This window comes from Trypanosoma cruzi, genomic scaffold (genome assembly GCF_000209065.1).
Source record: "Trypanosoma cruzi strain CL Brener 1047053517059 genomic scaffold, whole genome shotgun sequence".
In the NCBI taxonomy this organism is placed as follows: Eukaryota; Euglenozoa; class Kinetoplastea; order Trypanosomatida; family Trypanosomatidae; genus Trypanosoma; species Trypanosoma cruzi.
Window position 1 is genome coordinate 59,058 of NW_001849469.1, and position 12,665 is coordinate 71,722.

General features: G+C 54.2%; 1 protein-coding gene and 3 pseudogenes across 1 annotated transcript, besides 11 other annotated features; 3 read left to right on the plus strand and 1 right to left on the minus strand.

Moving 5' to 3' along the window:
* Positions 1-5,957: a sequence feature (areas not merged during assembly with more than two copies in the genome that could not be assigned to a particular haplotype).
* Positions 734-1,759, minus strand: Tc00.1047053511149.4 (annotated as a pseudogene).
* Positions 2,368-2,402: a sequence feature (AT_rich).
* Tc00.1047053511149.10 (mucin TcMUCII, putative) lies at positions 4,622-5,332 on the plus strand (the record flags this gene model as incomplete). Its single annotated transcript, XM_812615.1, has 1 exon — positions 4,622-5,332. One exon carries the CDS (start codon positions 4,622-4,624, stop codon positions 5,330-5,332), a length of 711 nt encoding a protein of 236 aa, XP_817708.1.
* Positions 5,553-5,601: a sequence feature (AT_rich).
* Positions 5,811-6,914, plus strand: Tc00.1047053511149.20 (annotated as a pseudogene).
* Positions 5,958-6,120: a sequence feature (areas merged during assembly that could not be assigned to a particular haplotype. This can correspond to areas where the two haplotypes were merged or to regions with more than two copies in the genome that were merged during assembly.).
* Positions 6,121-10,027: a sequence feature (areas not merged during assembly with more than two copies in the genome that could not be assigned to a particular haplotype).
* Positions 7,374-7,402: a sequence feature (AT_rich).
* Positions 10,028-10,639: a sequence feature (areas merged during assembly that could not be assigned to a particular haplotype. This can correspond to areas where the two haplotypes were merged or to regions with more than two copies in the genome that were merged during assembly.).
* On the plus strand, positions 10,509-11,162 carry Tc00.1047053511149.30 (annotated as a pseudogene).
* Positions 10,640-10,916: a sequence feature (haploid, Esmeraldo-like haplotype).
* Positions 10,917-10,926: a sequence feature (haploid, non-Esmeraldo-like haplotype).
* Positions 10,927-12,665: part of a sequence feature (areas not merged during assembly with more than two copies in the genome that could not be assigned to a particular haplotype) that runs on past the window's edge.
* Positions 12,356-12,665: part of a mobile genetic element that runs on past the window's edge.

Here is a 12,665-nt window from a genome sequence, read left to right on the forward strand (position 1 = left end):
CACGCGGCCCTCATTATCACCAGAGACGCCCACGCACCGTCAGCACGCAACAAATCGTCAAGGAACGAAGGATAAGTCAGACTGACAGCAAGACACCCGCCGACAAGTCACATCGCAGGCATCATCACAAGCAGAACCAAAAGCAATGCAGGCCGCAGAGTAACGTGCATCAACTGACGCATGGCGTATGTAAAAGAAAAAAACTCAGTGGCGTTACAAGAATACAAGAGGCTGGCACTCTCTCAACAATAAAGGAACAGTATAAAAATACACAAAAAGCAAACAATTTAGGCGTCCACCGTCAAAGCAAGCCACAAATCAAATAAAGGGCAATGAAATGGGTGCACTCAACCACAAAATCAAAAAGGAAAACAAAACAAAAAGCCGAAGCGTGGGACGACCAGCGCACACACACTCTCATTGCTCCCGTAAAGCAAAACACACACACACAGAGAGAGAGAGAGAGGTCGCCCACTCAATGCAATAAAAACAAAACAGAAACAGTTACGGTGCTCCGCCCATGCAGCCAGGCAGGACGGCAGCGGTGCGTGTCGTGCAAAAGAGAGCACCAACGGGCCTGCATGGGTGTGCATGCATATATACAATGGGCACATTATTGTGTGTGCCTCGTGGGGTGAGGTGAGGGCGAGAGTCCATGCAAGGGGACACACACACACAGAGAGAGAAGGAAGAGTGTGTGTGCGGGCGGTGCACGGCTCTCTCTCCCTCACTCTCACGCGGCCACCACCGCAGCAGCAGCCGCACACGCAAGAAGAAGAAGAAGAAGCAAAAGAGGGGAAGTGGTGTGGGAGACCGCGGTGCTGCTGTCGCTGTCGCCAACCTTTTCATTATCGCCAGTTTGGCGTTTTTCTGTCGCTGCAGCATCCGGAGTTCGAGCATCCTCAGATGTCTTCGTCCCTGTGGAGCGTTCCTCCTCAAAAGGGGAAGGTTCTTCGCTTGTAGATGGCTCAGCTTCTTGTTCTTTACTGCCAGTTGATGTACTCTGCGCCGTACCTTCCGTAGAGGCAGAATATTCTTTATTTTCCTTTTGTAGTTCGGGTAGGTTCGTGGATGTATCCGTGCTTTAGCTTTCATTTGTCTTTTGTTCCGGAGTTAACACTTCATTTTGGGTTTTGTGCTCCGGCGGTACTGTGTTTGGCACTGTCGTTTGGACCGGTTCACTGCTTTCTGATTCTGTAACTGGACTCTTTAATAAGTCTTCTTTTCTGGGGTTGTGTGGATCCTCGTTTCCAATATCTTGTGTTCCCAATGAGGACTGACCTGCTCCACCCTTACTGTTCTCGCCAACACCTTCACCCTTTGTGAAGAAGAAATGTGTGGCTGAGGTGCTGATGGCGGTTGTGACTGTTGCGGTTGCTGTAGTACATTTACTTACGATTTTGGCGGTTGCCCTACTTCCTGTTCTTTATTTTGTATTTCTGGCTTTGTTTTTCCTTGTTCTGGAGCATTTTTCAAACGTTCTTCTAATTGCTCTGAAGAGCTTCTATCTTCACCCTCCACTCCAGGAGCAACAAAAAGTTGATCATTTTTAACTTCTTTTCCTTCCAAGGATTTTCCTTCAGACTTTTCGGTTGATTGATTAACATTGGGCAAACCTTTTTTGGATCTGAGCTATCTGATCCCGGCGTTGAAGTTCAAGTCAACCCCACAGCAACTTTACCACCACCGGCAGGAATCTCCACCACCTCCTCGTCACATCTACCGCCGGCACCGCACCACACGGCCGGTCATCATTACTCCTGTCACTTGCGTTTAGCCTTCAGCACAAACTAACTCCCCGTCAACGCAGAGCAAAAACAAAATGGGAGACACGTCACGCAATCACGCACCGTCACCGCACAGTCACAAATGGCAATGAAAACACCATGAGGCAGTTGGAATCAGTACAATTGCAGAGCTCACAGAATGCCCTGCAAATCAGAAATAATACATAAATAAAAAGCAGTAAAAAAGGCACAACAGCAGAGTTGAGAGTCCGGTAAAATTCCCCAAAAGTAAAAAATAAAAAATCGATCAGGGACGTCCTTTATTTTATGTGCCAAGCAGCGCAACGTAAACGACCACTAGTTTTTATATAAGTAATGTCTGCAGTAAAAAATCAAAAAAGATCGTGCTTTTCCGTGAGCCCATACAACTTTCCTCACATTTCGTGCGTCACCCAGTCTTTTCTTCCAATCCTCCTTTCGTGCAGTCCGTGGGACGCAGAGCAATGAGGCCGGCACCGCGTATGGGCAACGGAAGGAAACAAGAGGAGAAGCACGTCACTCATGACGAAGTGCAGCAAACGAGCATTGGGGGAAAACACAGAGATGCTGATTATTCCAATAGGGCAAAAGCAGCAAAAACAAATAAATAAAGAAAATAAAAAAACTTAAATTATTGACACAACTCATTGAGTGATGCTGGCAAGCTGCACAGTTATTGCTCCACGAAAAGCCGCAATTCCACCCTCCCTCACACTTCAGCAAAACGCCGCAGTGCCCCACAGTCCCAGAATCAAAAGCAACATCACCCGAGACGCACACCCATGCACGATGCTGTCACCAATTTCAGCCATGGACAACAAATCCGTGAGATGCCCCTGCTCACAAAAACCGTTGCTCACAAGTGATGCTGCGTCGTACTCCGATGGGATCTTGGTTTCCCCAGGCGCTGTGCTCGAAGAAGTCGGTGCGGCATCAGCGCCACCCGACACGTTACCCCTCGTTCAACATTTGCTAGGGCTGTGCTGGGCTCAGGCGTGGCTGTTGTACCATCCAAAGGCATTAGATCACTGTTGCTGAGTGAATCGGGGCCGCTTTCCGTGCCCACGGCAGCGCAGGCATAAGTGTCCTATTCATGGCCAACGTCTTGTTATTCGCTGGCAACTGTGTTGGCGGTGGGCGGCTTGTCTTCTCTCGCTGTGCGTGCGTCTGGATCCGCCGCGCCGCCAATTTACTCCCCTGACAGCGAAGCTCCCTGTGGGGCCTCACCGCACAGCAGCTGGCAGCCTTGCATGCACCTGCCGAGCGGAGAGTCCTGCCACAGAGCATGGCCTCGGACACTTCCCAGTTCCCCGCCTGGCAGCAGCATCCCAATCGCCCACACGAGTCCCTGTCGCCACAGACTCCCATTCGGCGATTGAGGCACTCCGCCTTGGACCGCTGGCGGCGCACGACTGCGTTACCGAAGAGATTTGCACCGTGCCGCATTCACTAGTAGATTGAGCTCACCCTGTGGATTTTATATTTTCCCATCACACTGCGGTATTCCACGCAACGTGACAGCGGACGCTGATGCCGTCATGGCACGATTGCACGATCCCTCCCGCAGGACTGCGTCAATGCCTGGCACGTGGACTTCCTCACTGCAGTGAAGAGGTTATAATGGAAGGATGCCCAGGAGGAAAAGGAAGGCGCGCACACCGCGTGACAGGCGCCTGTCGGTGTGGCGAGGACTCTGTTCCTGGTGTTGACCCGGACATCGGTCCCCGAGTGGCGGCACCGCGCACAGGCGCGATGCGACTCCTGCCCGCTCTTCGACAGGCCTGCACGCGCCCTGCGGATCACAAGGAACCCTCTGTGTCGGTGGTGCCGTCCCTCCCTGACTGCGGTGACCGGCCCGCCTCTGCCTCCGCCGGAACCTCTTCCCGACGTGAGCACCGCGACTCCTTGTCGACCAGCGAGCGGCGGATTGACGTCCTCCTGCCCAACCTGCGGCTGAGTGGGCTCGTCCGTCCACAGTATGAGGGCACATGCCGGACGTGCTCAGCCTGGCGTTATAATAGTTTGCGAGGGCCTCCCATGCGGATGCCACAATGGCGCCACCGTCTTCTTAACAGGCGCCTCGCGCACAGGTCGCCACCGAAGTTGCCAAGCATGCCAGCAGGCAACACACGCAGGAGGCACAAATGCGGGCACTCGAGATGGACCAGGCTCTTCCGCCACCGCCTCATCACGGACGCCACGGGCTGCTGATCCCCGACGGACCACGGGAGACTCCGCCTCATCCACTGCGGGAATGGCCTCGTCGTTGGGAATCTGGACTGCGACTGTTTGTGACTGCCCCAGCCCGCACGACGGAATACTTGCCACTTTTGTACGGACGGCCCTTGCGCTACTCACTCGTTATTGTAGCAGCATACAACCAAACAAGATAACAAGCTGCTTTGTGGTGAATATTGGCTGCACTTCCCGTGGACCAACAATCCGCGTGGTGTGCGGGGATCTCCTTTTTTATTGTTACTTTGCTGTTGTGTTGCTGTGTGCGCTGCACCTTCTTGTGTGTGTGCGCACCCTCCGTGAGGGGTGCCGACACGACGGACCGCTCTCGCCGCATGTACATGCGGTGGAGCCTTGTGTGCCGCTCCTGTTTGCCTCTCCCTCCTCCACCTGTGTGTTGGTGCTGTTGCGGCAGGGCTGTGTGTGTGTGTGTGCCTGCTGCCGTGGATTGGAGTGTGTGTCGTGCGTGGTGTGCGGCGTACGGTGCATGCCTGGCTGCTGCCCTCTCCTCATGTGGTGTGCCCTCGGTGTGTGTCTGCCGCACCTCTCGTCTCCCCTGTTGCTCTCCATGTCCCTCACTGTGCAGATCAGCTCCACACCACTGAACGACCACACTCACGATGATGATGACGTGCCGTCTGCTGTGCGCCCTGTTGGTGCTTGCCCTGTGCTGCTGCCCGTCCGTGTGCGTGGCAGACGCTGAGCCTGAAGTTGATGTTCAAGGTTCTTCCAGTACGGCAACGACGAATAAAACGCAGCCACCAGACCCCAAAGGGAAGGCCGACCTCAAACCTGATGTAGGTGTCGTTCCACCGCCTCCACCACAGCCACCGACTACTATGCCGGCTGCTGCCAATGGAAGCGGCCCCAGTCAATCGAACTCTGCAACAGTTGTAGCACCACCGTACCCCGGTCATTCAGATCTTTCAACAAAGGGACCCGTCGCAAAGCCGGGAGATGATGGCGGAGAGGGGCCGGGATCTAACAGTACGGCAGGTCTGGTACCAAAAGTAAGTACCGAACCTAATAAATCACTGACAGAGGTTACGAAAGAGCAACAAAGTCGCACTAATACATCCGCAGAACAAAAAAATAAGGAATCTGAAACTTCTGCTCAGACAAACACCACGACCACGACAAAGGCACAAACTACGACGACCATCACTACACCAGAGGCACCAAGTGCTACGACTACAGAGGCGCCAGCTGTGTCGACCACCCGCGCACCGTCACGTCTTCGGAGTGTCGACGGCAGCCTCAGCAGCTCTGCGTGGGTGTGTGCCCCGCTGGTGCTCGCCGCATCCGCGCTGGCGTACACCGCTGTGGGCTGAAGAGGTGTGTGCGGGCTGTGCGTGCCAGCACTCAACCGCGGGAATTTGTGCGCGTGTGTTGTGGTCCACTGTATAAATAAGAGGAAATAATGATCTTGTTTTGCTTCACTTGCTTCTGCTGCCGTGCTGTGTGCTCCGCGTTGTGCCCCGCATCCGTCACGTTGAACGCATCGCGGACACACTCATATGCATGCGCACTGGAGCCCTGGGTTTGTTTTTCTTTTTTAATTATTGCTTTTTAATTTCTTTTTAAATTATTGTTTTTTAAACTTGTGGTTTGCGGTGTGGTGTGCGAGCTCTGCAATCGTACTGATTCCATCTGTCTCGTGGTGTGTGCACTGCTGCTGCTGCTGCTACCGCGGTGCTGCCGTTTGTTACGGTGCGTGGCTGTGTGACTTGTCTCTCCTTTTGCTTTCACTCTACGTTGACGTGTTGTTAGTTTGTGCTGAAGGCTACGCGCAAGTGACAGGAGTGATGGCGATGATGATGACTGGCCGTGTGCTGCTGGTGTGTGTCCTCTGCGTGCTGTGGTGCGGTGCCGGCGGTAGATGTGACGAGGAGTGTTTGCAGGATGACTTCGGCGATAAGTCATATGTGGATGCTTTGAATTCACTGGCGAATAAGACTAACGATGAGCTTAAGGAGGAATGCTGTGAAGCATCGAGGATAAAATAACGTATTTAAATACGTTGAATGACATTATTGCAGATGCGCTGACGGACGAAAAGACGAAGGAAGGCAAAGAAGCTCACAGAGAGCTTGGCGGCTCGAAGGATATGGGGGCGTCAGTTGGCAGCCCAACAGCGAAATATCCAAAGGCTGCTGGCACGAAGAATGTCGGAATGTCACCTCATCTTTCTCTTTCCTTGAAGGTGGATGGTGGTGTTGACGCCCAAATTCACAGCCCAGCGTGTGGTGCTGGCCACCAGCCGCATTCCGATGACGGTCGCAGTGAAGCAGGGCAAAGGAATCACCCAGAGGCGGAGCGCTGCAGCACAGTCCAAGCAGCCTCGGGTGGACGCAGTCATGTGCCTAGAGGTGACGCAGCGGCGGAAAGCTCGCATCAACACAGCGTGGAATTGAAAAGAAAAAAGTTCTACGACAAGGACGAAAGGACAGAACAAACGGGACTGAAGGTGACAGAGGCACGGAAAGGCACGGACGGAGCACCAGCACCACCACAAGATCCAATGAATATGTCTGAATCACAAGAGGATAAATGCCGGAGAGTAGCCGCACCCGAAACAAGCCACGCAGAATACATCTTCAGGCAGCAGCCAGAACCAAACAGCTCAGTCTTCATTTCCCAGTGGTAGTGGAACCACCGGCAGCTCGGATAACAACGGCACATAAAAGACCTCCAAATGCAAAAGCGCCTGGTGCCCCACTGAAAGATGAAGAGCAGAACCGTGAGAGTACAGCTTGGAATGAAGACACAACAACAGTTGGATCCGCCGCTGTGCAAAATAGTACGATGAAACCTGGCGACAGTGACGGCAGCACTGTGGTCTCCCATACCACCTCCCCTCTTGTGCTTCTTCTTCTTGCGTGTGCGGCTGCGGCTGCGGTGGTGGCCGCGTGAGAGTGAGGGAGAGAGAGCCGTGCACCGCCCGCACACACACTCGTCCTTCTCTCTCTGTGTGTGTGTCCCCTTGCATGGACTCTCGCCCTCACCTCACCCCACGAAGCACACACAATAATGTGCCCATTGTATATATGCATGCACACCCATGCAGGCCCGTTGGTGCTCTCTTTTCCACGACACGCACCGCTGCCGTCCTGCCTGGCTGCATGGGCGGAGCACCGTAACTGTTTCTGTTTTGTTTCCATTGCATTGAGTGGGCGACCTCTCTCTCTCTCCCTCTGTGTGTGTGTTTTGCTTTACGGGAGCAATGAGAGTGTGTGTGCGCTGGTCGTCCCACGCTTCGGCTTTTTGTTTTGTTTTTTTTATTGTTTTATTGCTTTTCTTGTGCTGTGGCTGAGTGCACCCATTTCATTACCCTTTCTTTTCAATTAGTGGCTTGCTTTGACTGCGGACACCTAAATTTTTTTTTTTTGTATTATTATATTGTTCCTTTATTGTTGAGAGAGTGTCAGCCTCTTGTATTCTTGTAACGCCACTGAGTTTTTTTCTTTTATATACGCCATGCGTCCGTTGTTCCACGTTACTCTGCGGCCTGCATTGCTTTTGGTTCTGCTTGTGATGATGCCTGCGATGTGACTTGTCGGCGGGTGTCTTGCTGTCAGTCTGACTTATCCTTCGTTCATTGACGATTTGTTGCGTACTGACGCCGCGTGGGCGTCTCTGGTGATAGTGAGGGCCGCATGTCTCAGAGCGCAGGATGCGTCGCGGGTGTGCGGCGTCGTTTGTAAGTACCGATGGGTGACCATCCGCATCCAGGCGTCATCAACGGACTGTGAGGGCAGCAGGAGGCACTGCGGCTTCTTTTGGCTTTGCGCAAAGAGTTTATTGGACGGTGCGTTTGTTTTCAATCTTTGCAGCTTTTGTGGGGAAGGTGGGAGGCTAAGGGCATTAGGACTGAATTCATTTGGGTGGCTGCCTTCCGTTGACATGCGGCCATTCGTGGCACTCTTTTGTGGTTTGGCAGCTCGTCTCTTTTGTTTACTTCCCACCGCAGCACGTGGAGGCCACTGATCCGAGGAACTTTTGTTTGACTGCATGTGAGCCGCTGACGTGCGTGGTGTATGGAGTGACGAATACTTCTGTTTGGCGTGTCGCGGTGTGTCGGAATGATGTTCGGATGACATGTGAAGGGTGTTGTTTGTGATTTGTGTGTCTTTTCTGGTGGAGCCGACATGTGTGCGGGGATTGTGGCATTGCTGACTGACAGCTCCCCGTCACTTTTCAGCATTCCTGGATGTGCCGAGGAATGACGGCTGGCGACCAGCGTGTTGGTGCTGCCGGTGGGAATAAGTGCATCGGGAATGGGCCGTTTTCTCATTTCCGTGCTGGAGCCGATGAACTGGCACGAGGGCACCGGCTGCAGGCTGCCTGCCAGCACGTGTGAGCAGCGGATGCATGCACACACCGACGCTCATCGCAAGAGCTTGTGCGATCACAGTGGCTTTTGTGGCGTGCTTTTGTGAACGTCATTCCGTCGAAGAATGTGTGAAGCAAACGGCTGACTGCACACGAGGGAAATAAGTGCGTGCACTGTGCCGTGTTTCAGCGTCGATGGCAGAGCGACAGGAGGCCCGTGCTGGCAACTGAGATCTTTGCGTCGCGAGGGATGTCAGTGCTGATTTTGGATGGTCGAGGGTGAAGTGATTTTGCTGCTGCCCGTGTGTGTGGCCACTCCGGCAGAGAGCGGACACAACAGGGAGGGATGCAGGCGCTGCGTGTGTGTGTGCAGGTGCCATGCAACAACGTCACAACAAACATGCTGCGACTCGGTGACCCTCACATCGTTGTGGTCCTGACGAGCAGCGCAGGCACGGCCCGCATCGACGCACTTAGTGGACGGAGTGAGGCATCTTTGAGGCGCTGCAGGGAACAGGATGTGTTGACGCAGCCACGACGTGCATGGAGTGTCACGATGGCACAGTGAGCTGTGGCTGGTGGAATATTGCTTCTCGGAGGCAACAGAGAGAGGGAGAGCTGCTCCTGCTGTTGGCGTCGTTGCTGCCTCTTGTGGTCTCCCATGCCGATTATTGTCTGTCCGCTGATCATGGGTGGCATGCCTCCACTAGTGACGTCGTCTGCAGGCATTTCACAGCACCAGTGAAACACACATCACGTCGCATGCTTTGGCTGTGGATATGGTGTCGTGAATGCAGCCGGCATTATTTTGCCCGACTCCTTTTTACTGCTTTGCGACAAATGGATGCGTCTCCGCCCGAGTCATTCACTGCAGCTCCGTGTGTTGTGCTGCCAGCACAAGACTCTCTTGTTGTCTGACGCCTGGCTGACAGTCCAACACCACTGCGTTGGGACATGTAAGGATGTGGACTGCCGCTCACGGTGTTGGGCACCGCTGTTTGGATGCGGCGGCCACACGAGCGGATGTATTGTGGCACAATCAAATGCGTGAAATATGCGGAGTCACGGCGGCTGCAATAATACCAGCGGTGTGGCACCACGGAATCTGTGAGGGGGTGATGCATGATGAATCAGAGTGGGCGGCATGCGAGGGAAGTGCACCGCGACGGAGCGTCATCCCGCCCTCAGCCTGCAGGGGAATGTACGCCCACAAAATATATGGTCGAGACACCACCAAACAGACATGCCCTTCCATGCAGCAATAAATAGGAGCGAATGTGCGTTCTGGTGCGTGGGAGTCCACTCACATATTTTTATTACCACCACAATAAACGATGAGGAATCAGGTGCCACAGCAAGGAAAAGAGGAAATAAAAACATCTATTGCAGCACCTTACCAGCGAAAGGCAGGAACAACACACACCGAATTATTGGCTGCACCAACACAATAAAAATTCACAAGAGAAAAAAAACAAATTGTGCACCTTGCGGAAATTCTTGAAACACACGATCCAGGCATGAAGGTTTGCCCTCTGAAAAAAAAAAAAAAAAACGCATGCGGACATCTGCCAACATTCAAAAAGAAAAAAAAATAAATGGTTGCTTTCTTTGTGCCATTCCTTGCGCTTATTTTTGAGTGTGCGGCTGCTGCGGTGGTGGCCGGGCCTCCATGAACTGGAGTGCGATGAATGTGGACGAAGGCCTACGGCAACTGAACTGTTTTTGTGGTGAATATTGGCTGCACTTCCCGTGGACCAACAATCCACGTGGTGTGCGGGGATCTCCTCTTTCTATTGTTACTTTGCTTTTGTGTTGCTGTGTGCGCTGCACCTTCTCGTGTGTGTGTGCGTACCCTCCGTGAGGGGTGCAGACACGACGGACCGCTCTCGCCGCATGTGCGTGCGGTGGAGCCTTGTGTGCCGCTCCTGTTTGCTTCTCCCTCTTCCATCTGTGTGTTGGTGCTGCGGCAGGGCTGTGTGTGTGTGTGTGCCTGCTGCCGTGGATTGGAGTGTGTGTTGTGCGTGGTGTGCGGCGTACGGTGCATGCCTGGTTGCTGCCCTCTCCTCATGTGGTGTGCCCTCGGTGTGTGTCTGCCGCACCTCTCGTCTCCCCTGTTGCTCTCCATGTCCCTCACTGTGCAGATCAGCTCCACACCACTGAACGACCACACTCACGATGATGACGTGCCGTCTGCTGTGCGCCCTGTTGGTGCTTGCCCTGTGCTGCTGCCCGTCCGTGGGCGCGTCAGAGGATGAGCCTGAAGGCTCTTCCAAAACGACCACGAAGAATACAACACAGCCACCAGTCCTCAAGGATAAGGCCGGCCCCAAACCTAATGTAGGTGACGTTCCACCGCCTCCTCCATCAGATCCATCACACCCGACGGCCGGTCAGCCAGGGATGCAAAGTAACGGGTCCGCTGAGCAACCGCGAAATAATGCCGGATATGGAGGAAGTTCGAACGTTACGGTACCGCAATTAAATGGCGAGCCCATTGAGTTACAGAAAGACGATAAGGACAGTATGATAGAGGACGCGTAGCACGAGTACATCCTCAGGAAAAATAGTTAAGGAAGCGGAAGACACGTCAGGGACAAAACCACCAACCACGACGACCACTACCACCACAACAAAGGCACCGACTACGAGAACGACGACCACCACTGCGCCAGAGGCACCAAGTACTACGACTACAGAGGCGCCAGCTGTGTCGACCACTCACGCACCGTCACGTCTTCGCAGAATCGACGGCAGCCTCAGCATCTCTGCGTGGGTGTGTGCCCCGCTGGTGCTCGCCGCATCCGCGCTGGCGTACACCGCTGTGGGCTGAAGAGGTGTGTGCGGGCTGTGCGTGCCAGCACTCAACCGCGGGGATTTGTTCGCGTGTGTTGTGGTCCACTGTATAAAATAAGAGGAAATAATGATCTTGTTTTGCTTCACTTGCTTCTGCTGCCGTGCTGTGTGCTCCGCGTTGTGCCCCGTATCCGCCACGTTGAACGCATCGCGGACACACTCATAAGCATGCGCACTGGAGCCCTGGGTTTGTTTTTCTTTTTAATTTCTGTTTTTTAATTATTGTTTTTTATTGCTTTTTAACTTGTGGTTTGCGGGGCGGTGTGCGAGCTCTGCAATCGTACTGACTCCACCTGTCTCGTGGTGTGTGCGCTGCTGCTGGGGTGCTGCCATTTGTTGCTGTGCGTGGTGTAGCGGCTGTGTCTCCTTTTGTTTTTCACATGTTATCGCAGGTTGGCTCCGCAGCGTTAGGCGACTCCACTGTTTGTGATGATGACTGGCCGTGTGCTCTGCGTCCTGTTTGCTCCTGCAGTGATGCGCAGCTGCTCGTGCGTGTGAGTGAGGGCTGCTGCGACGGGGTGCGTGTGCTGCCCGCGGGTGATGGCGCGGTGACTGCTGGGCACGCGCGGGGTGTGATGGCTGCGGAAGGTGGACCCGTGGCCGGCGGCTTTGGACGAAGGAGAATGTGAACTCTGAGGACAATAGCAATCAGGAAGACGAGGAGGGTGGAGGAAGCACCGCGGGTGAGGGCCGCAATCCCACCTCGGGAGGAGTACTCACTGCTCCGACGAGGCAGGACCAATCCAACAGCGACCCACTGCGAAGTAACAATTGCAATCCGTCCTGCACTGGCAGCGCGTCTGCTGCTCGGATGCGTGCAAGTGGACCGGAGTCTTTGGGTGGAGGGCACGCTGCAGGCACAGCATCCCCATGCTCCGACGCATCTCAGCAGGCAGCGGGTTGAGTGCATGCTGGTGGCGGGATGACCTCCCAGGGCAGTCAGGCTTCGGAACAAACCATCACGGGACAGTCACAGGTGCCAGGGACGGCGAAGGAAGCACCGCAGGGCGATGAAGGAGGAGAACCCGGAGCACAACACGAGGCCGACCAAACCACAAAAATGACTGTGGTGACCTCTTGCGCAAAAACAGCGGTGGAAGAGGAGAGCCGCCAGCGGGATCGCAAGATGCACCACGTCTCTACAGTGGCGGGAATGCTCATTATTATTATTTTTCCCTGCTCTTACCGACATGTCTAGCCGCACGATGTCATCAGGGTGCCGAGGAGGTGGTCGAGCGGCGACATGAGTTTCCTGCTATGAGGCAGCTGCCATTGGGAGAAGCTTTCGGCGCGAAGGTCCTTCTTGATGCCCAGCCGTTGGCGCACAGCCAGAGCGTCTGTACATTCCGGAAGCAGTTGGTGCAGTGTTTCCTGCGGGCTAATTGTTGCGCTTGTGGAGGCTGGCTGATCCTGCGGCAGCAGTGATTGCCTCCTGGCACTGCTGCTGCGGTGCCGAGTAGCGTCTGGGTTTTGTGCGCG